Source organism: Orycteropus afer, unplaced genomic scaffold (genome assembly GCF_000298275.1).
Source record: "Orycteropus afer afer isolate SDZICR_OR568_19922 unplaced genomic scaffold, OryAfe1.0 scaffold00072, whole genome shotgun sequence".
Taxonomy (NCBI): Eukaryota; Metazoa; Chordata; class Mammalia; order Tubulidentata; family Orycteropodidae; genus Orycteropus; species Orycteropus afer.
The window spans coordinates 5,529,262-5,553,414 of NW_006921659.1; the positions used below are offsets into that span (position 1 = coordinate 5,529,262).

A 24,153-nucleotide genomic window follows, 5' to 3' on the forward strand; every position below is an offset into this window, starting at 1 on the left:
CAGAGTAAGTGATTTCATATGGCTTAGAATCAGGAAGGGTGTACATTAAGGTTGTATCCTTTCACCATAGTTATTCAGTTTGTATGCTGAGCCAATAATCTGAGAGGCTGGACTATATGAAGTGGCATAAGGATTGGAGGAAAATTCATTAACAACCTCTGATCCACTGACGACACAACTTTGCTTGCTGAAAGTGAAGATGACTTGAACCACTTACTGATGAAGATTAAAACAGTCTGCAGTATGGATTACATCTCAACATAATGAAAATGAAAATCCTCACAACTAGACTAATAAGCAGCATCATGACAAATGGAGAAAAGATCGAAATTGTCAAAGATTTCACATTACTTTGTCCCACAATCAACACCCATGGAAGCAGCAGTCAAGAAATCAGACATCATATTGCACTGGGCAAATTGGCTGCAAAAGACCTCTTTCAAGAGCTGAAGAGCAAAGATGTGTCTTCGAAGACTAAAGTGTGCCTAACCCAAGTCTTGGCATTTTCAATCACCTCATATGCATATGAAAGCTAGACAATGAATAAGAAAGACCAAAGAAGAGTTGATGTTTTTGAGTTGCATTGTTGGCAAAGAATACTGAAAGTACTATGGACTGCCAGAAGAACTGACAAATCTGTCCTAAAAGTGCAGCCAGAATTGTCTTGAAAGTGAAAATGGCCAGACTTCATCTCGCTGACTTTGGTCATGTTGTCAAAAGGGACCATTCCCTAGAGAAGATCATGCTTGGTAAAGTGGAGGGTCAATGAAAAAGGGGAAAACCCTCAACAAGATGGATTGATACAGTGGCTGTAACAACGGGCTCAGGTATAGCAGGGATTGTGAGGCTGGCACAGGACCAGGCAGTGTCTCATTCTGTTGTGCATAAGGTCGCTGTGAGTTAGAGCCAGCTGGATGGCACCTAACAACAAAAATAACAACAAAGTGTAAGAGAATAAATTCCTGTTTGTTAAAGCCACCCACTTGTGACATTTCTGTTATAGCAGCAGTAGAGAACTAAGACAGTATCTTTCTGGTATTCTTTGCTTTCAGCCAAGATCTATCTGACTTTAGCAATGATAAACCTCATTCTGTGTCCTCTTCTGAATTCAGCTTGAGTTTCTAGAAGCTCCCTGTCAATATACTGCTGCAACCATTTTTGAATTATGTTCTGCAAAATTTTATTTGTGTGTAATATTGATATTGTTTGATAATTTCCATATTCTGTTGGATCACCTTTCTTTGGAATGGGCATAGATATCAACCTCTTCCAGTCAGTTGGCCATGTAGCTCTCTTCCAAATTTCTTGACATAAATGTGTAAGTGCCTCCAGGGCTGCATCCGTTTGTTGAAACTTCTCAATGAGTATAAAATCCATCAATTCCTGGAGCCTTGTTTTTTTGACAGTTCCTTCAGTGTAGCTTGGACTCTTCCTTCAATACCAGTGGTTCTTGATTATATGCTGTCTTCTGAAATGGTTGAACATCGATCAATGCTTTTTGGTACAGAGGCTCTGTATATTCCTTCCATCTTCTTTTGATGCTTCCTGCATCATGCAATATTTTGCCCAGAGAATCGTTCAATATTGCAACTTGCAATATCAATGAAAGGCTTGATTTTTTTTCTTCAGTACTTTCAGCTTGAGAAATGCTGAGTGTGTTCTTCCCTTTTGGTTTTCTAATTCCAGGCCTTTGCATATTTCATTATAATACTTTGTCTTCTTAGCTGCCCTTTGAAATTTTGTTCAGTTCTTTTATTTCATCACTTCTTCCATTTGCTTTAGTGACTCTACCTTCAAGAGCAAGTTTCACAGTCTCTTCTGACATCCATTTTGGTCTTTTCTTCCTTTCTTGTCCTTTTAATGACCTTTTGCTTTTTTCGTGTATAATGTTCTTGATGTCAGTCCACAACTCGTCTGGTTTTTGGTCACTGATGTTCAATGAGTCAAAACAATTCTTCAGATGGTCTCTAAATTCAGGTGGGATATAATCAAGGTGGTATTTTGGCTATCATGAATTTGTTTAAATTTTCTTCAGCTTCAACTTGAACTTGCATAGAAGCAATTGATAGTCTGTTCTACAGTCAGTTCCTGGTCTTGTTTTGATTGATGATATTGAACTTCTTTCCACAGATGTGGTTGATTTGATGCCTGTGTATTCCATCTGGTGAGGCTTATGTGTATAATCACTGTTTATGCTGTTGAAAAAAATATATTTGCAGTGAATAAGTTGTTGGTATTGCAAAATTCTATCATGCAACCTCCTGCATCATTTCTGTCACCAAGGTCATATTTTGCAACTAGCAATGCTGCTTCTTTGTTTCCAACTTTAGCATTCCAATCACTAGTAATTATCAATGCATCTTAGTTGCATGTTTGGCCAATTTCAGACTGCAGAAGTTTGTAAATATATTCAATTTCTTCATATTTGGCTTTGCAGTTGGTGAGTAATTTTAATAATAGTAGTAGTAGCTGAAAGAACTCTGGTGGCATAGTGCCTAAGGCATTTGACTGCTAATCAGAAGACTTGCGTTTCAAACCCACAAGCCACTCCACAAAAGGAAGACTGGGCAATCTACTTCTGTAAATATTTACCACCTCAGAAACCCAATGGGGGTCACTATGAGTTGGAATCGACTCAATGGCAGTGAGTTTGTTTTGGTTTTGGAGTTCTAGCTGGTCTTCCTTATAGTTGTATGGATATTATCCTATCACTGATAGCAATGTATCTCAGGATAGATCTTGAAACATTCTTTCTGATGATGAATGCAATGCCATTTCTCCTCAATTTGTCATCCCCGCATAGTAGATCATATGATTGTCTGATTCAAAATGGCTATTACCAGTCTATTTCAGCTCACTAATACTTAGGATATTGATCTTTATGCATTCCATTTCATTTTGGACAACTTCCAATTTTCCTAGATTCATACTTTGTACATTCCACTTCGTGATTATTGATGAATGTTTTCAGTGGTTCCTTCCCATTTTGAGTCATGCCCCATCAGCAAATGAAGATCCTGAAAGCTTTACTCTGTCCACATCATTAAGGTCACCTCTACTTTGAGGAGGCAGCTCTTCTGCAACCATATGTTGAGTGCCTTCCAAATTGAGGGGCTCATCTTCCAGCACTATATCAGATACTGTTTTAGGGCTACTCATAAAGTTTTCCAGTAATATATCAGACAGTGTCTCATTGCTTTTCATAAGGTTTTCAGTGGCCATTTTTTTTCAGAAGTGGATGGCCCCGTCCTTCTTCCCAGTCTCTTAGTCTGGAAGCTCCATTGAAATCTGTCCACCATAGGTGACCCTGCTGGTATTTAAAATATCAGTGGCATAGATTTCAGCCTCACAGCAACACATAAGCTACCATAGTATGACAAACTGACAGACAAGTGGTGGGGGATCCCATAGAGACTCCAATTACTCACTCCTCTGCAGCCCAGCTACAAAGCATGCCCTTGACTCAGCTACTTGCCCTAGTCTTGGTTGCCATGGACACTGTAACTTGCTTCTGAAACTATTCAACTCCAGTCCCTGCTATGGGCCGAGCTTTTGCAACCTCAGGAGAGGCCAATCTTCTAATTGTTTTTATGTGCCGTCAAGTCGGACCTGACTCATGGTGAGCCCTCCTTGGGTGTCTGACACAGTATCACTATGGAACTACAAGAAGCAATGGTTAGAGAATCCCATTGCTTAACTACCCAGTTATAGTGGACTATTGTAATTTTTTGTGGAATCTGAACCTGTCAATGCTTAGAATTTTCCCAACTTATTTAGCAAAGCATACATCCCACCATGGAAGATGAAAATACTATCTATATCTTCACTTCCCAAGCTCCCCTATAGCTAGCACATAGCTCATGACCCAAAACCAAAAACCAAACACATTGCCATTGAGTCAGATCCGACCCCTCCTTGGGTTTCCGAGGTGGTATCACTAAGGAAGTTGATTGCCCAACCTTCCTTCCTAGGAGCGACTGGTGCGTTTGAACCACCAGCCTTCTGGTTAGCAGTCAAATGCTTTAGGCACTAGGCTACCAGAGCTCCTGCTCATGACCCAGGCTCTGCCAATTGGACGTACATATCCCAGACTTTAACTTCTTCTCTTTGCAAATGCCAGCATCCTATAACATGCTTTATTTCTCATCATCTCTGCTTTCTGAGAAGGAGCTCTGGTGGTGCACTAGTTGAGGCATTTGGCTGCTAACCAAAAGGTCAGTGGTACAAACCCAATAGCTACTCCATGGAAGAAAGATGAGGTAGTCTGCTTCCATAGAAATTTGTAGCCTTGAAAGTCCAGTGGGGTTTGCTATGAGTCAGAACCAACTCTATGGTAGTGAGTTTGGTTTGGTTTATTCTTTGTGAGAGGAGCCCTGCTACTAAGTGGTTAAAGTGCTGTTAACCCAAAGGTCAGCAGTTTGAACCCATCAGCCTCTCTGTGGGAGGAAGATGTGGTAGTTTGCTTCCATAAAGAGTTACAGTCTTGGAATCCATATGGCACAGTTATACTCTGTCCTATAGGGTTGTGGCATGGTGCCTAAGGCATGTGACTGCTAATCAGAAGGCTGGTGGTTCAAACCCACCAGCCACTCCTCGGAAGGAAGGTTGGGCAATCTACTTCTGTAGTAATACTGCCTCAGAAACCCAAGGAGGGGTTGCTGTGAGTCAGATTCCACTCGACAGCAGTGAGTTTGATTTTTGGTTTTTTATAGGGTTGCTGAGTCAGAATTGAATCAACAGCACTGGGGTGGGTTGGTTTATACTTTCTGATGTTTTATAGTATGAACCATGAAAAACTGGCTTTTGCTCAAGTCTCAGCAGGAAACCCATTTCTGAGATTGTAACAGTAAACAAGCATATACCTAGTATCTATGGTAAGGTAATAAAACATATGGACCATACACAAGTTTAAAAATAATTATAAAATGATATATCAAGTTCAATATGATGGACTCATTCAACAAATTATTTCATGTGTACCTATCATTTGCCAGATACTATTCCAGGTACTTTGGATATAACAATAAACAAAAGAAGACTCCAAATTTGTGGTGTTTTCATTCTAGTGAGGGGAAATATTCAGTGAACAAATAAAGAAATTAATATGGAATATGTTGCCTAGCATCAAATACTCTGAGGAAAAATAAAGCAAGTAAACCAAAAACAAAACCCCAACTCACTGCCATCAAGTCATTCCTGACTCATAGTGACCCCTCCTTGGGTTTCCCAGGTGGCAGTATCTCTACAGAAGTAGATTGCCCAATCTTCCTTCTGAGGAGTGGCTGGCGGGTTTGAACTGCCAGCCTTCTGGTTAGCAGCCAAATGCCTTAGGCACTATGCTACCAGAGCTAAGGAGAAAGAAAATGAAGTAGGGTGCCTCTTTAATTAAAGAGAACAGGAAAGGCCTCTCTGAGGAAGTGACATTTAGCAGAGGCATGAATGAAGAAAGAAAGTAAACTTGGGGAGGAGGGGAGGAGCAAGGGGTAAGACTATTCCAGGCAAAGGGTCTCAGTACATGCAAAAGCCCCCAGGCAAGACTGTATTTGGTGTAGTCATAGAACAACAAGGGGCCTAGTGTGGCTGAGTGAATTAACTGAAGGGGCAGTGGTAGGAATTAAGCCAGAGAGGCAGCAATAGGGCAGATCACTTAGGACCTTGTAGGCATTTGACTGCTAACCAGAAGGCTGGCGGTTCAAACCCACCAGCCACTCCTTGGAAGGAAGATTGGACAATCTACTTCTGTAGTAATACTGCCTCAGAAACCCAAGGAAGGGTCGCTAGGAGTTGGGTCCCACTCCGTGGCATTGAGTTCAATTTTTTTTTTTTTTTGGTTTGGGCACAAATTCTAGGCATTTACTCTGAGCAAGATGGGAAGCCATTAGAATGTTTTGGGCAAAGTGTTAAGATTTGACCAGCTTTAAAAGGATCACACACACACACACACACACACACAATCATGTGGATGCAAACTGGTGACATCGAAATAAGGTCTGTGAGTTATACTAATGTCAATTTCCTGGATTTGATATCACACCATAATTATGTAAGGTGCTACCATTGGGGGAAACTGAATGAAAGGTACATGGGACCTTTCTGTACTATTGTTTTGAATTTATAATTATTTCAAAATAAAAAAAAGAAACTAAAAGAAGGGGATGGGGACCCCCTGGTTGCTGTGTAGAAAATAGGTGTGAGGCAGGACAGAGGTGGGAATGCAAGAAGAGTGGAAGCAGCGTGGAGTAGATGTGAATTATAGGTGCCAGAGAAATGAAGTATGGCAAAGCCTAATTTTTGTATTACATTTTAAGAAGAGTTGATTGAGATCAAAGAATTAAAGTGTATCCTGGGTAAAGAGAAAAGAAGGAAACAGCAGAAATGGAGACCTAGTCCACTCTCTTATTTCTTGTAGGACCATACTTAAAGCATGCTAGTTAAAAACCTTTTCTTTTTCTTTTTTTCTAAGGCAAAGGAGATTCCATTGTCTCCCATTCAAGCACTCCTTTAACAAAGCTAGTTGCAAAGGTCAATTGCTACTATTTAGTCTGTAATCTGCAAGCCAGACTAACTCTCATTCACAGCCAGACTTGATTTCATGCTATTCTCCAGATGTGCCCTCAGCTTACTTTTTTCCTTCTAATTCTATTTTTTAAGTTTCAAGGTCTAGCTCATTGCCACTTCTTCCTTAAAGTTTCCTGACTCCCTCTGCCAAAAAAAAAAAAAAAAAATTACTCTCCTATGAACTGGCAAAGGACTTTATCTGTCTCTTATGGTGGCATTTAGGAGCTCAGGGGATGCAGTGGTTAAAGCATATGGCACTAACCAAAAGACTGATGGTTCAAACCTACCAGCCACTTCATGGAAAAAAGATGAGGCTGCCTGCTTCTGTAAAGATTTACAGCCTTGGAAATCCAATAGGGGTTGCTATGAGTTGGAATTGACTCGATAGCAATGAGTTGTGTTTTTGGTGTTGGCTTTAACGAACGGCAACCTTATATATAAAAGAATGAAACATTGTCCAGTCTTGTGCCATCTTCATAATCGTTGGTGTATCTGAATCCATTTTTACAACACTTATCAATTCCTACCTTGGATTTTAGTTACTTAATGAAGAAGTATCATGTTCTCCCATTAGATTATAAGGAGTTTCCTGAGGTCAGGTACCCTGTCTTAAACATCCTTGTATTCCCCGCACTGGCTGATGGAGTATATGAGATCAACAAATGTTGAATACTTTTGTATTCAATACTGACTGAATTTCTTCCTTATAATGATCCTTATATTTAAAGTTTGGGTGGTACATCCAGCTTGGAGTTATGTAGTTTACAGTTACTTCCATATATAGTGAAATTACTGTTTCCAGGAATACTCCTTCCGCCAACTGGGCAAATTCACTCAGCATTGTAACACAAAAGGGTGATGCACCTTGATGAATATCTGCTATGGGGCCTAGCACCTGAAGAGTGTGGGCAGTGGAAGAGAAACATTGTTTAAAGAAACAACACTGGAAAATCCCTCCACTCATCATCAGATGTTAAAATTATAAGTGGAGCATTTGGTTCTCATAGAGGCTTGTCAAAAGGAAAAGTTCTGATTAGGAATATGTAGTATTTAACATGCAGTGTATACAATTCTAAATGTACCACATTAAAAACATTTTTTTTTTTTCTGATGGAAATCACACAAAATAGAATTTATCAACATTCTTTTGTTTCTGGAACATAAAACTATAGTAGTTACAATACATTATGTTGTTGTTATGTGCCGTCTAGTCAGACCCAATTCATAGTGACCCCTCCTTGGGTTTCTGAGGCAGTATCACTATGGAAGTAGATTGCCCAACCTTCCTTCTGAGGAGTGGCTGGTGAGTTTGAACTGCCAGCCTTCTGGTTAGCAGTCAAGTGCCTTAGGGACTATGCTACCAGAGCACCCACAATACATTAAAATATAAACTTCTGCACCTAATTTTCTAATCAATATTTTATATATTTTTTCTTAATGAGGGACCCCCAATTTTATAAGCTTCAAGACTCACAAATACTTGCTTTTAAGGAAGATGATTTATATATTTTTTTCCTGAGATTTAATCTCTATTGAGAATTTTTTTTTTTCCTATTCAAATACATGCCTTTGAAATCACCCTTAGTGAACTTCTGTTTATTTATGGCCACTCTCTCAAGTTATATTTCGATCTAGGTAGGAAATTTCATTAAGTGCTATTTTATGGCTTAATGTACAATGTCAATCATTATTTTTTCATTAAGCAATTTAAGTATGCTGGTAACACATAAAATTAATTCATAAAGGAGTGGCATGGGTTTATTGATGTATCCTTGAAAACTGGCTTCAGTGCAATAAATTCTCAGCTTTGTAATCACAAAAGGATAGAACAAAAACAATGCAAACAAAGCCAACATACTCATGACAAGAGAGGAGCCAAAATACAAACCTGTTCTCAATGCGAGAAGAAAACAACAGCTCTCAATTCCTCTTTTAAATTGTTTTCATGGTTTCAGAGTTGAGCATAATCTGGTCCAACTGTTTTTCCAACCCACACCTCCCTTTACAGTCTCTCCACATGTAAGACTGTGGTTTTGCTGAGTTCTAAGAACAACAACAACAAGGACCTTAGGAAGGAGCTCTGGTAGCACAGTGACTAAGGCGTCTGATTGATAACCAGAAGGTTGGTGGTTCAAACCCACCAGCCACTCTGCAGAAGCAAGACTGCACAATCTACTTCTGTAAAGATTTACCAACTTGGAAACCCAATGGGGGTCATTACGAGTCAGAATTGACTCCATGGCAGTGGGTTTTGTTTTGGTTTTAAGGGCTTTAGTAAATGAAAGATTTCAAGAAATGACTACCTTTTACCTCATCAAAGTTTCAACATGTGGTAACATGATTTGAAAGATCAATTGCAATAATGTATAAGCTTTTTGAATTAAGTGTTGTACAAATGTTACTTTATTGGTGTTGTCCTTATGATTGGGGGCAACTTTTCATCTCTACCAAGTAGAAATAAAAAAAGAATTGGTTAAGTTGTATCAGAAGACATTTAGAGTTTTAATGGAAGAAAATCCTGACTCTAAACCAAAGTAACAAGAGTTTAACATTAAAGATGATTTGCGAGATATTGGCAGTGAAGGCTATGGTCTGTTGGAAGGTGGGGAAAAGGAAAGAAGACTGGAGATAATTGCATGTACCTATTTCTCGGAGCTCTGGTAGCATAGTGGCTAAGGCACTTGACTGCTAACCAGAAGGCTGGCGGTTCAAACCCACCAGCCACTCCTCGGAAGGAAGGTTGGGCAATCCTACTTCCGTAGTGATACTGCCTCGGAAACCCAAGGAGGGGTCGCTATGAGTCAGGGCTGACTCGACGGCACGTTCCAACCCACCTTCCACTTCTCGGAAGGAAAAGTGGGCAATCTACTTCCGTAATGATACTGCCTCGGCAACCCAAGGAGGGGTTGCTATGACTTGGGGCCCACTTGATGTCACATAACAAGAACAATTTAATAACTTAGTTCCTACCAGTCTGCTTGAAGCTAACTCTGTTAAGCAGAAAATAATGTTGATCATGGTTACACAAATGTACTTTGATATGTATAAAGGTAAGTCAACTGGTAGTATAAGGATGATTTACAATGAAGCAGGAATTCATGCTAAGGAAAAAGTAAATTCTTAAGAGCAACCTAGAAAAAGTCAGGCTTTCTACATCAGAGAAGGAATATCTACCTAGTAATATAAATAAAACTGATCAAAATATTTATTTACAGACACACAGAGACAATACTAAAATGCCTTTCAACATACTAGATTAGGGACAAAAAAATGTGTTTGTAGCCTTGACTCTTCCACAATCATTTACTATCATTACATATATCATTAAAATGATTTCTTGAAGGAAAATGTGTTAGTTTAAAAAAATCAGCAATTTTGTGAGTCAGTAATTTTGATAAAACTAATGAAAGGTATGTCTAAGATTTTCTTTGGAGAATATTTGAGTGGTCTGAGAGTACCTTTGTTCAGTAATATTAAGTTCTCAGATAAAACATATTTATAGCTTTGAAAATAGTGGATACATTTAAAAATCTTAATCTGCTTTGGTAAAATAAATGCATATTTTAGATTAGATTAATTTGGGGTTTACCAAATTAATGTAATTTGTTCAAATCGTTGTTTCATGGTTCAGTTTAGTTCAAGCCCTTTGTAGGCATGGCCCCAAAAGAACAATGAAAGATTACTCCTGTAGGAAACAGTCAGAAGGGGAGTATTTATCATCAATAATTTATATTGCCGCAAGGTTATAAAATTGATGTATTATCTCTACACAAATGCTGAGTAAAAGACTATTGCAGTAATAAAAAATAACCAGTTCAACATAATCAAAAGCTAGAGAGACTTCATAACATCCAACTGATTTTAAAAAGGAACCTCAGGATCCTACCCACTTGGTCTGAGCCAAGTTTATGACCAGGCTGTTTCTGAAGCAAGGCAACTTTGTTCATCCTGGGCAGAGGAGTGTTTGTTGGGTGATCACGATGTTGTCTTAACATCACTGTCCAATCCTTTCCCTGCCCACTCCCCCCACCTTTTTTTTTTTTTAAGTTTTCCCCTAATACAGTGCCTGAAAACTTCACACAGAAAAAAGTGAGGAGGGAAATGCAGAGTAAATGATTTTCTGAAATTTCTTTTCAAAAATTTTCCTGTGTACGTAGGAAATGAAAAAGAAGAGAACACATGTACACACTATCTATTATGGAGGAGAGCATCACTGATTGTGATAAACACTAGTTCTGAAGACATGCAATAAAAGAGGACATGCCACTAGATCTCTTTTCCAACAACAGAATATTAAAGGGCCTTTAATTAAAAGAATGTTGTTGTTGTTGTTGTTATGTGCCGTCGAGTCGGACCCGACTCATAGCGACCCCTCCTTAGGTTTCCGAGGCAGTATCACTACGGAAGTAGATTGCCCCATCTTCCTTCCGAGGAGTGGCTGGTGGGTTTGAACCGCCAGCCTTCTAGTTAGCAGTCAAGTGCCTTAGGCACTACGCTACCAGAGCTCCCGAATTAAAAGAATATAAACTCTTAAAATTAGCTTTTAAATAAAATACAATATATAGCAATTGCATATAACTAGTTTTTCTTTGAAAAGCATTTTCACGATTATTCCCTTTTATTTTCACAACCACCCTGCGAAATGGGTCTGGTAGGCATTTTTCTTTGACATACAGAGGGGCATGCAGACGCTGGGACAGGTCCCAGCCAGGGCTGCCGCTTGCCTGTAGGGTCATTCCGAGGTCAAGGATGGGACTATCAGCCCACTCCGCTCCCAGGCTCAGCTGACACCCGCTTAGGCGACATCACAGCCGGGGAAGGCAGAGGCCCGGGAGAGCGACCTCCCTCAGCCATTCTTACCCGGAGCGCGAATTCCTGCCCACACCCTGTAGGGAGAGGGATAGCTTCAGATAAATGCTAAGGTCCATGTCAAGATGGTGGTCAAGGGCTTTGTGGCGTCAGAGTGATGTGGGTTTGAATCCCCAGACCGTTTCTTACTGTATGCAACTTTGGACAAGCTCTTTGAGCCTTAGTGTTTTCATCCGTAGGGCAGGCATGCTTGCTTTGTCCGTGGGGTTTCCACCCAAAACCAAAGCCACTGCCACGGAGTGGATTCCGACGGAAAGCGACCCTATAGGACATAGTAGAACTACCCTATAGGGTTTCCAAGGCTGTAAATCTTTATGGAAGCAGACTGCCTCCTCTTCCTGCTGGGAGCGGCTAGTGGATTCAAATCGCCAACCTTTTGGTTGGCAGTCGAATGCTTTAACCGCTGCGCCTCCAGAATTCATTTTCCATGGGGTTAACTGATGATTAAATGATATAATGCAATAAAGGTCTTAGCCTACTGCCTAGGTGACATGATGGCTATAAATATTATCTCTCGGATGGGTTAGGTCACGATCTACCCGCTTCAGGTGTCTCCAGCAGTAAAAAGGTGCCGAGTAGACAGTAATCTCTCATTAGCAAACATTACTTTACAAACAAAAGAACAACAAAAAAACCCCCACCGTCCTTCTCTAATCCTCCACCGCCTTGTCCTGAATAACACTTGTTTCCACAATGAGGAGGCTGAAGGACAGGATCCGAACCTAAGAAACAATAAAAATTACTGGGAAATTAAAAAGCGATAGGATAGGACAAGTAGGATAAGGATTGGAGAGAGCGGGAGGCGAGGAAGTCTCTGGTCGGCTCCGAACAGCTGCGACCTCAGTCATAGGCAGGAGAACCTCTCGAGGACAACGCGAGGCCAAGAAGCCTCCTCTGGCCTCCAGGGGCTGACCTGCGGGACACGCCTTCGGGCGCTGGGAATCGAAGCAGAGAGGAGGCGGAGTTATAGATTTAGGGCGTGGTCCTGGGGGCGGGACTATGATATAGGGGGCGGAGCTACAGCGGGATGGGGGCGGGGCCTCGTGGAGTTTCTCGGCTGCGCGCGCCACGTCTCACTTAGCCGGCGTATAGAGGAAAGACGACGGGAGGGAAAGACCGAGAGGGGCGGGCACTATCTTCTCTCGCGAGAGCTGGCGACGGCAGTGGCGGTGGCGGCGGCTTGTCTGTGAGACGCGTGGGGGCGGGGGGGAGAGAGGCGGCGGTAGCGGCGTCGGAGCTACGCCACACGGGGCCGGTGCGCTGGGAGCCAGAGAGCCGAGCGGGGTCGTGGCGGCGGTGGCGAGAAGAGGGAGAAGAGGGGGGAAGAGGAGGGGGTGCCAATGGCGGGGCAGCAGTTCCAGTACGATGACAGCGGGAACACCTTCTTCTACTTCCTTACCTCCTTTGTGGGGCTTATCGTGATCCCGGCCACATACTATCTCTGGCCCCGAGACCAGAATGCCGGTGAGTCCCGCAGACAGCCGCTCGCGGACCCGCGCAGGCCCCTCAGGCGCCTTCGGGCCCCGCCGCTCCCGCCTCGGCCCAGCCCATAGTGCCGCGTTTGGGGTGACACCGCCCGCACGGCTGGGCCTCGCGTCCAGGCGTCTGCCGCTGCTGGGGCCCGGACTCGGCGGTGTTTCGCTCGTTGCCTCCTCGAGCTCCCCCCCCTCCATTGTCCTCTTCAGGAGTTTTGCTTCGTACCCTCTCCTCCATTGTTCTGGACGTTTCTTGCAGCCTCCTCTAGTCTCTTTGTTTTCAGTGTCTGGTTTGTTGGATGTTTTTCTGTGTGGAGGAAGCAGGGTGAGATGGGAGGATGGGAATTGGGAGGTGAGAGAAGAGTTGGCAAAGAAGAAGCCGAACGTGCAGGCATAACTCTGAGCTCCCAAGCCATGGCCCTCCTTCCTCCGCGGCCCCGTTTCCCTGTTGCAGGTGTCGTTACAGATGTTTTGGGTACCCTCTGAGCTGGGTGGCATGTTTAGGACTCTGAGCCCACCGACCACCCTCTGCCCCTCTCTCCGATTGCATTTTCAGTTGTTTATTCACACTGGAGGGGTTGGATGTAATGCTAATATTCTCCTTTGCAAAAATAGGATTTTCTCTATCTCCTCTCTGAAGTTCCCTGTTTATGACGGAAAAAGTGCAAGTATGAGGGATTAAGCCTCTTAATTCGTCTTGTCGGTAGTTGTGAGGTAGCTGGTCAGTTGCTTTTATTTCTAAATCTTTTCACTTGAAACAGCATTGGATTGGAATACAGAATAATGTAGACTATTTTCAACGCATTTTATGTTCGAGTAATGTTTGGTTCCATTTGTTGCATTTCACTAGGACATATGGCAGATGACATTCTTAAAGCTGATGGAAAGGCAAGAGCCTGAAGAGTTATTTGTGGTCGTAGCGTTAACCGTGACTACTAGGTTTTGAGTATTAATATTTAGAGAAAGCTTTCTGTTCCACTAAGAACTATGCTAACTGAACTTGCTTAAACATCTCTTGAGTGTTGTGGTGGTCTTGGTTGTCCAGGTTATTTATTGTTCTTTGGGGAAATTGTTAACAGTGAAGCATTGAATCAGCTCAGAATTTTTTAATGCTTTAGGACTGATTCCAAGCCTCGTAAAACTCTTGAGCTACATAATAGAACTAAAATAAATGGAAATGAGAAAAATAGTAACACAGGATTCCATCTTTTTGTACATTTAATGAGCTTAAATATCCATTAGATGGGAAAATCTGCCCAAAGTTATCATTCTTAATGGTTTTCTTATTCAGTGAATAGTTTATTAAAATTGGAAATTGGACTGTTGTGCCTTCTTCTACTAAGTGCATTTAAATTGTTTTTTTTTTTTTTTTGGGGGGGGCAATGATTGTGTGTAAGTGATGATGGTTCTTACTGCTTTAAGTTATCTGCAAAACCTAGGCCAGTCTTGTGGTGATTTTATTTTAGAGTTAAAACAGGGCACTTTTCAGTATAGTAGTTTATTTTCAGTTATCACCCGTTGGTGTGTGCAATTGATTGTGTAAGGGTATTAGGGGAGTAGGTAGGTTCATTTAGAATGTTTTGAGAAGCTGTCCTGATTTCAGAAATAAGCATCATTTTAATCTACAGTGGATTTTTTTGAAATTTGCAAGTAATATGTTCATCGTGGGCTTTGTTTTATAAAATTTGCTTGATAGCTCATAGACAAGGTGTATCTAAGCCCCTTGTATGTGCAGGTGGTCTTAGGAAAAGTGGTAGGAGTTTAGGCGGAGGAAATGAGTATTGACCATTTGTAATTAATGAACTTCAAATGTTATTTAGTATTTTTAAATATACAATGAAGTAGGTACTATTATTATTCTTATTTTACAGAATAATTGAAGTTTAGAGAGTTTAAAAAACTTCCCGGTGGTGCCTGAATTAGAACATTGACATGCTTAACTTCAAAGCCTTCTGTTTCTATACTGTTAGATAGAAAGGGAAGTGAACTGTGGCTGTTGATTTACCCCTTCTTTCCATTCAACTCTGCTTTAGACTTTCCTTAGTACTTAGTGTGCTCATGTTGATGTATTTGTTTGATCTCACCTAAAGTTATGAGAATTAAAGTGGACACTTAAGTTCTAATTTTATGACAGTTGGTGGGCACCACTTGGGCTTTTTTTTTTTGTAGGTCTACCACAGTTATACTCCTGGGAAGGAAGGTTGGGCAATCCTACTTCCATAGTGATACTGCCTCGGAAACCCAAGGAGGGGTCGCTATGAGTCAGGGCCGACTCGATGGCACATAACAACAACAACAACAACAACCACAGTTATAGAGGAGCTCTGGTAGCATAGTGCCTAAGGCACTTGACTGCTAACCAGAAGGCTGGCGATGCAAACCCACCAGCCACTCCTCCTTATGTTCCTAATCGACGGCACGTAACAACACCACCGCAGTAATATGGGGTTGCTATGAGTTGGAAGGGAGCTCTGGTAGCGTAGTGCCTAAGACACTTGACTGCTAACCAGAAGGCTGGCGGTTCAAACCCACCAGCCACTCCTCGGAAGGAAGATGGGGCAATCTACTTCCGTAGTGATACTGCCTCGTAAACCCAAGGAAAGGTCGCTATGGGTAGGGTCCGACTCGAAGGCACATAACAGCAACACAACAACAACATGAGTTGGAAAGGAGCTCTGTTGACGCTGTGGTTAAAGCATTGCACTGCTAACCAAAAGATCAGCAGTTTGAAGCCACCAGCCGCTCCATGGGAGAAAGATAAGGCAGTGCTCATCTGTAAAGATTTAAAGCCCTGGAAACCCTGAGGGACTGTTCACTGTCAATAAGGTCACTGAGTTGGAATAGACTCAACGGCAGTGTTTTTTTTTTTTTTTTTTTTTTGGGGGGGGTACCACAATAACTATAGAGCCCTGGTGGTGCAGTGGTTAAGCTCTTGGCTGCTAACTGGAAGGTTGGCTCCATGGGAGAAAGACCTGGTTATCTGCTCCTGTAAAGAGTACAGCGCAGAAAGCTGTATGGGGAAGTTCTGCTCTGTCACAGGAGGTTGCTCTGAGTCAGAATGGACTTGTGGCACAGAATACTCTTAGGACAGATGTTTTAGAATTTTGTTTTATACATGTACAACAATTTATACATACACAGATCAGTGCCATTGGTCACATTATTCATACCGTATCAGCATTCTGACACTCTACTCATTGTTTTACTACCATTAACTTTTACTCTCTGTGCCCCTTAAAGTTCTCGTCTGTGCTTTAGAGTTGTTGTCACTTTCATCTTAAACAGATAATGCTTGAAAAAAATGCTGTGTTCAAGGCCAACATTCTTTACTGAGCTAAACTGTGGTTTAAAGATGACTTAATGGGATAGTTTTGGTTCCCATAATTAAAGATTATTTCATGACACTAAATTTGGGGGTTCTTTCTGTCACAGTTGATCCAGTAAGTGTGGTTTCCATAAGAATTTAATGTTCTCTACCACATTTTCCCTCCTTTCTATCAGTACCCATTTATTAGGTCCTTGATAGAAATATTCAGTAATGGTATGGGGCACCATCCATTTCTTCTGGTCTCATGACAAAGGTGCTAGTAATTCATGAAGGCACTTAGACCTGCAGTCCCTTTGCTTCCCGCTCCAGCTCAGTAGAGACCAATTGTTGTATCCGGGGTGGCTGCTTTCAAGGTTGTAAGATGCCAGGTGCTACTAACTGAACTAGGAAGAACTGTCCCACAGGGTATTGAATAAAGGATGTGGACCTATTGTTGCATTTTTGAATAACACACAGAGTATTTTAATATTTGATTTAGAAGCTTATTTTATATAATTCTTTTCTGTGAAACTGTAAGTAGCCAAATAAAAAAAATGTAGGTGGAGGTCTGGGTTGCCCACATTATATATTAGAATTTCAGAGTTCCTCTGATAATCTTGACTTTCCACTGATAGCATCTGTATGAAAGCATGAAAAGGTTTGCTCTGCTAGCAGTTCCAAACCAGATAGCAGTTACACAACCTTAATGTTCAGTTTAAGTAATCTTTATTTAGTTTGTTTTTTAAATTGTGATTTGGGTGAAAGTTTACAGAGCAAATTCACTTTTCATAAAGCAGTTCACATATACTTTGTCTCATGACATTGACTACAATTTACCATAATGTAACATCTCCCCTTCTATTTCCTCCCCATAGTTAACTCTTCCTTCCCTGTGTATTTAACTCCCATGCACCTGCCCCACAAGCTGTCTCCCTGTGCATACACAGCCCTTCTATTTTCCCATGATTGTTCTCTCCAAGGAGTGTATCTGCTTAGTGTAAATGTTCACCTCTTAGACCTGTCTTTTGTTTGGCTGGAAGCCACAGGAGTGGGTTCAATTCCAGACCTGAAGGGCAGCTAGGGGCCATAGTCCTAGTGGTTCCATCAGGCTCTATCAGACCAGCAAACCTGGGTCCCCCTCCCCCCTTTATTTTTTTCCTCAGATGTCTTTGAGTTTTGTTCCACGGTCTCCCACTCTATCCAGGATCTCCTACAGTGATCCCCACCCCAACGGTGATTGACAGTGGTAGCCGGACACTATTTAGTTCTTCTGGTCTCATAGTCGTATAGACTGAAGATTGCATGGTGTATCAGTCGCTTGGACTAATTGTTTCCATGAATCTTTGATTTTCTTCATTATTCTGTGTTCTGGACGAGGAGGGACTCATCATTGCATCGAGATGGCTGCTTGCAAGCTTTTAAGATCCCAGTCGCTACTGGCCAAAGTAGGATGTGGCACAATGTTTTGTATAGTATGTTATATACCAATTTTATTTTCTTAAATGACACATTTTTGTGGCTTTTCAGTTTCAAGGTAGACAGTTTTTTCATTTTGGCTCCTTTGGGATTATTGGGCTATAGTATGTTAGAAAGCATTGCTCCATTTCATGGGTTGCAAAATCTAGGGTTTGAGAAATAGAAATAGCTTGGACACTGGCATGTTTGACATGTTAATTGAACTTGCCCTATTACCCAAAAAATTATTAAAGGAATCCTTCTGCCTTAATTTTGTCTTATCTGCCATGCTAAATGGACTTATATAATACCCCTTTTAGTAGTTGAAGGGCCTTATTTGCCTTATTCTCTGAGTTGTTTACAGATTGGCTGAATAAGATGTCGGAATATATTTTCAGATTTATATGCAAAAACATCAAGCTCTGCATGTAGTAATAAAATGGAAAGTTTAAATTTCCTTAGAATAGTGTTTCTCCATCCTGATTACACATTAGAATCACTTGGGTTGCTTTTAAATGCCAGGACGCTATCCCCAGATATACTGATTTAATTGATCTAGGGTGGGTGCTTTGTATTGGTATTTAAAAAGGTCCCCAGGTCACTGAAGTATAGCTGTTACTAGGAGGAGACTTCCTTAGTAATGGTCATTTGCTGGAGTTGTCATTTTGGGTGGGAGGTTATAGTTATGTTTTGATAGGTGCTCATTGGTTAAAAAAAAAAAAATCTGATGTCAGCTTTTTTTTTGTTTTACGAAGCTAAGAAGGACTTACTGTAGAACAGTAGTATAAAGTTCTTATAGTTGAAATTGGAATATTTTTGTCAAAATACCTTTAATTAATAAGAGTTTACAACCAATTTATTGTAGTCAGCTATTAATGAGTTCTGAAGTAGTATTGTGCTTTGATTGGAGCCTTATGTATTCTGAATATTCTTAACATTTGAAAATAATTGTATAGTTACCTTAGCACCACCCAACTTTGGCTTTGCCCACAATACTGTACTGTGATGTTTTGTGTGCACTGCCTCCTTTGTTTGTTCTTGGTGATGGTTAATGTTTGTCTTGCTTCATACTTTTAAAATTATATATATATATATATATATATATATATATATACACACATACATACACATATATATATATATATTCCTAATTGTTATATATAATTTAAATCTGACCACATATTTATGCTTAAATGCATACATTTTTTTACTATGTTGTTGTTGTTATGTGCCGTCAAGTTGGACCCGACTCATGGTGACTCCTCCTTGGGTTTCTGAGGCAGTATCACTACGGAAGTAGATTGCCCAACCTTCCTTCCAAGGAGTGGCTGGTGGGTGAATCGCCAGCCTTCTGGTTAGCAGTCAAGTGCCTTAGGCACTATACTACCAGAGTTCCTTTTTTTTTTTTTTTAACTGTATTAGTTTATTATTGCTTTACAATAGAAGAGTCACAGTATTTTAAAATTGTTAACTATTCATTTCTCACTAGGATATTTGACAAGAGAAGATAACTGATTGCTTGTATTTATTAGTAATTCAAATAACCAAAAACATGTTTTTTATTTACATAGGTAAAGGATTACAGATCTTTGAATTGAGAAAATGTACCATTACTTTTTCCATGTTTTTTGTTTGTTTTTGGACTTTTGATCTTATTTGTGTTCAGAATGCCTGGTTTTGAAACCTGGCTTCGCCACTTACAAACTGTGTGATCTTAGGCAAATTATTTTACTTACATGTGCTTCAGTTTACTCATCTATACAGTGGATACAGTAGTTATATGTTTTATAGGGTTAAATCAAACCAAACCCACTGCCATCAAGTTGATTCCAACTCATAGTGACCGTATTAGGACAGACTAGAACTGTGCCATAGGGTTTCCAAGGCTGTAAATCTTTACTAAAGCAGATTGTCCCATCTTTGTTCTGCGGAGCGGCTGGTGGGTTCAAACTGCCATCCTTTAGGTTAGCAACCCAATGCTTTAACTATAGTGTTACCAGAGCTACTTTAAAGAATGAAAGTGAGGATTAAACAATTAAATGCATGTGAAGTTTAGAACAGTATCTGGCACATAGTGGGTGATAGGAGCACTTAACTGTTTTTGCTTGTTACGTGGGCTTTCTTGAACAGTTTGGTTTGAGTGCTTAAGTGAAACTCAGATTTTTTTTCCCTCTAATGTTTGAAGGGATTAATGAAATTTTAAAAATGTTACATTTCTTTGTTGTTCTTTGCTTGCTCCCTTCAAACAGTATACTAATGAATTAGCTGTGACTTTAGAATGTGGGTATCAGTCTTCTTTTGGTAGTTAGTGGTATAGTGATAGGAAGAACCCTGAATTTGAAGTTAAAAGTTTTAGTTTTAAATTCCACCCTGTCTCTATTTAGTTATCTTTGAACTCTCAGCCTCATTTTTTTATGTCATGTATGATGATAACCTGCCTGTGGAAGTTAAGGTTGTATATCAGCTTGGCTGGGCCATGGTTTTGAGTGCTCGCCAACTGGATGTAGTTAGTTATTCCCTATGATGAGATTGTAGTCACTTCTGTGATGTAATCTGCTGTGAGAGGTTAATAATCAGTGGAAAGGGAACTGCCTTTGGGGTGTAGCCTGGTTCCAGTTTATAAGGAGACGCTTTAGAAAAGGTCTCTAGCTTTTGCCGCACCTGGATCCTACATTTGGCTGAGTCTCATCTCAATGGCTTGCCATGTTGTCTGCTGGTCTTGGGATTGTTCCTGGACTTGAACCAGTGGTCTGCCGTGTTGTCTGCTTATTTTGGGATTGTGCCATTTTACTTGTTTATCTTGGGTTTGTTAGCCTCAGCAGCTGCGTAAGTCAGAGAAAGCCTCCAAATCTAGTGGATCTGGAACAGGAGGGAAAGCTGAAGCCCAGGTTCGAAGGGCCTTCACCTAACCTCTAGAGCCGACACTTTGAACTTGGGCTTCTAGCCTCCTAAGCTGTAAGAGAATAAATTACTGTTTGTTAAAGCCATCCACTTGTGGTATTTCTGTTATTGCCGCATTAGAGAACATTGCCCTACTTACCCAAGAAGTGGTTATGAGAAGCAAATAAAGAAATGTATACAAACATTTGCAGAACTAAATGCACTGAAATTTCCCTCATTTAGTAAATATTTATAGAGCATCAGTTTTGTGCAAGATCTTGCTTCGAGGTGATGGGTCAGATTTTTAAGTGTGTATAACTTTTTTTTTTTTAAATTTTTTTTAAACTACAGAGGTTTCATATGCCCAATGCAGGAAAGCATGAAGGAACAGAACAAAAATTGCTTGTAATTCTATCACCCAAATTATCCAAAGGTGATTAAATGTTTTGGGTATGACCTTCTTCCCCCTTTTTATTTCTTGTGAGGATGATATAAGGCATAGTCCTTCCCCTTATCCTCTTCATCAGCTCAGCTACTGTTTACTATCCTCAAGTTGGATAGTGCTTAATGCACTCATAACAGCATTTTGAGCTAGATTCATATATTATCCTTATTTTAGTGGTTCAGTGGTAGAATTCTCACCTATTTGGAAGACCCAGGTTGATTCTGACCAGTACACATCATTTGTAGCTGCTACCTGTCTGTTGTTGGAGATTTTGCATGTTGCTATGATGCTGAATAGGTTTTTGCAGAGCTTGCAGACTAAGACCAAACTAAAAACCAAACTCAGTGCTGTTGAGTCGGATACGACTCATAGCGACCTCTCCTTGGGTTTCTGAGGCAGTATCACTTGGAAGTGGGTTGCCCAATCTTCCTTCTAAGGAGTGGCAGTGGGTTTGAACTGCCAGTCTTCTGGTTAACAAAAAGGCCAGGCCGTCTACTTCCAAAAAATCATCCAGTGAAAACCTTAAGGACTACAATGGTTAGCTCCCTTTGTGCCCTGTTTCACTATGAGTTGGGGCCGCTCAAGGGTAGCTACAACTGATGAGAAAACTGAGCCCTAGAGAAGGTAACTAACTTGCCAAAAGTCGTATAGTTACTTAATGAAACATTAGATCTAAATCTGCCTGATACCAAAGCATCTCTTTTTAACTACTACTGAAAACTGCCCCGTGAAGTTAAATAAAGATAACACACAATAATAAATATTGAAATGGAAATTGGAAAGTGCTGTGGGAGGCAGTGTTTGAGGAAGTGTTTCATGCAGAAGAGGTAATTTGGGATAGGTCTTAAAACATAAATGGTAGAACGACATTTAAAGCATTTGCAAAACCATGGAGGTGTTCAGTTAATGGTAAGGCTTTAGATGTGATTGTCACTTAGTAGAAGACCTTGTGTGGTGCAAATGGTTAATGTGGTGCTGGGCTGCTCACAGAAAGATTAGATCTTCAAGTCCACCCAGAGGCACCTTGGAAAAGGTCTGGCAATTTATTTCTGAAAAATCAGCCTCCAAAAACCCTATGGAGCACACAGTTCTACTCTGACACGTATGGGGATCACCATGAGTCAGAATTGACTCAACAGAAATTGGTTTGTTTTTTGGTTTTGGCCACCTGGGATCAAGTAATCCAGTTTATCAAAATGTTTGTACTTTATCCTGTAAGTCATTGGGTAAACAGTGGAGGTTTTTAAGTAGGAAAACGGTCAGTTTTGCTTTTGGAACATAGTGTGGAGAATGTTTTTGTGGATAGGGGTGGACTGGAGAGTGGTGGAAGGTCATGTGGGGAAACACTAGAGGGAGTTGTTGGTTGCTGTCTAGTTGCTTCTGAAGGAGCACTGGTGGCATAGTGCCTAGAGCATTTGACTGCTAACCAGAAGGTTGGTGGTTCAATTCCACTAGCTGCTCTGCAGAAGGAAGATGGAGCAATCTATTTCCGTAAAGATTTACTGCCTTGAAAACCAATGGGGGTCGCTATAAGTCAGAATTGACTTGATGGCAGTGAGTTTGAATTTTTTTTTTTTTAGTTTCCTCTGACTCGGGGATTAAGGAGAGGGGAGTCCGTTTCAGAGGTGGTTGCGTTAGGTTGGAATGTAGAGGAATGACCAGTTTAGAAAGAGAATTGTAAAATAGCTTGGCCTGTTTATGGTATATAAACATCACTGTGCTATATGAGATACAACACTGTGAAGGGCAGTAGGGAGTGGAGTTTAGTTTTCGAATTTTTCATTCATTCCCACCTTTACTTATTTCTTCCATCTAGAAAGCTGTTGTGATGATTGGCCTAATCATAACCTATTGACCTGTATCGGTTGTGGGATTGAGTATAGGGAGAAGGATGGAGAACATTTTTATTTAAAATGAATACTTTATCTATTCATTTATCTTGAAGATTTCTAATTACAGCAGGATTGGTTAGCTCAATCTTTTGTTGAGGTGGATATTTTTTAATGTTAGGAAAAAAATATAACTGGCCGATAATCAGCTTTGTGTTAAAAGGAGCAGGTTATATGCATGTTTGTATTTAATTTAGGATATATAGTCTTCCCAAGACTTTAGATCTTGAAGGGACAGTAGAGATTTCTGAGAAGTTTGAGTTGCCCCTTCCCCACAAATGTTGTTCCCTCTTTGTTTCATTCTAATAGAGAGAGGTTAGACATGCAACATTTATGCATTAAGTCCTACATAGTATAGAAAACCAGCTGGGAATTTAGCAATATTAATTATAGTACATTTAGGTAGAGGAACAAAGATTAGTAAGTTTACTATGCAAATTTGTTGATACCTATTTATTTTTAACTTTTTGTTGTGATTTGAGTAAAACTTTACAGAGTGAAGTTGTTTTCTCATCCACAGTCCATATACATTTCTTTCATGACATTGATTGCAATCCCCACAGTTTAACAGCTCTCTTCCCACTTCCTCCCTGTAGTTACATTTTCCATGTCCTACTTTGAAGGTTGGGCAATCTACTTCTGTAGTGATACTGCCTTGGCAACCCAAGGGAGGGGTCGCTATGAGTCGGTCCGACTCAGCGGCACATAAGAACAACAACAACAACAACAACAACAACTTTGCTGTGCATTCCTACTTTCAGAGCTTTCTTCTTGTGCATATGCTGCTCTTCTGATCTCCCATGGTTGATTTTTCTATGGAGTGCACTTTAGAATTGTTCACCTTGTGGGTCTGTTCAGTCCCAGGCCTGAAGGGTGACCAGGGCCCATATACTTGATTTCACCAGTCTATCTCTATCAGATTAGGCAGGTCTTTTTTTCTACTCCCCCCCACCAATGATTTTTGCATTTTGTTCTACATTTTTCTCTCCCTGTATCCAAGATCTCCTATTTTGATCCCTTTCCGAGTGGCGGTTGGTTGTACTGGGCATCATCTAGTTCTTCTGGTTTCAGGATCATGTAGGTTGAGGTTTCCTTGGTTCACTAGTCCCTTGGACTAATTGTTTCCATGTGTCTTTAATTTTTTTTCACTATTCTTTGTTCTGGACAAGGAGAGACAAATAGTTGTATGTAGAGTTGTATGTTAAAAGCTCACAAGCTTTTAAGACCCCATTGCTACTCACCAAAGTAGGATATAGAACAATTTTTTTTTTTTTT

General features: G+C 40.6%; 1 protein-coding gene across 1 annotated transcript in view; it reads left to right on the forward strand.

Annotated features, from left to right (window-relative positions):
* The first annotated feature begins 12,767 nt into the window (after positions 1-12,767).
* Positions 12,768-24,153, forward strand: part of SEC63 (SEC63 homolog, protein translocation regulator) — a 141,819-nt gene continuing 130,433 nt past the window's right edge. Inside the window, exon 1 of the mRNA XM_007940830.1 lies at positions 12,768-12,891. Within this exon, the coding sequence (XP_007939021.1) occupies positions 12,768-12,891 (124 nt within the window). The remainder of the gene's footprint in view (positions 12,892-24,153) is intronic.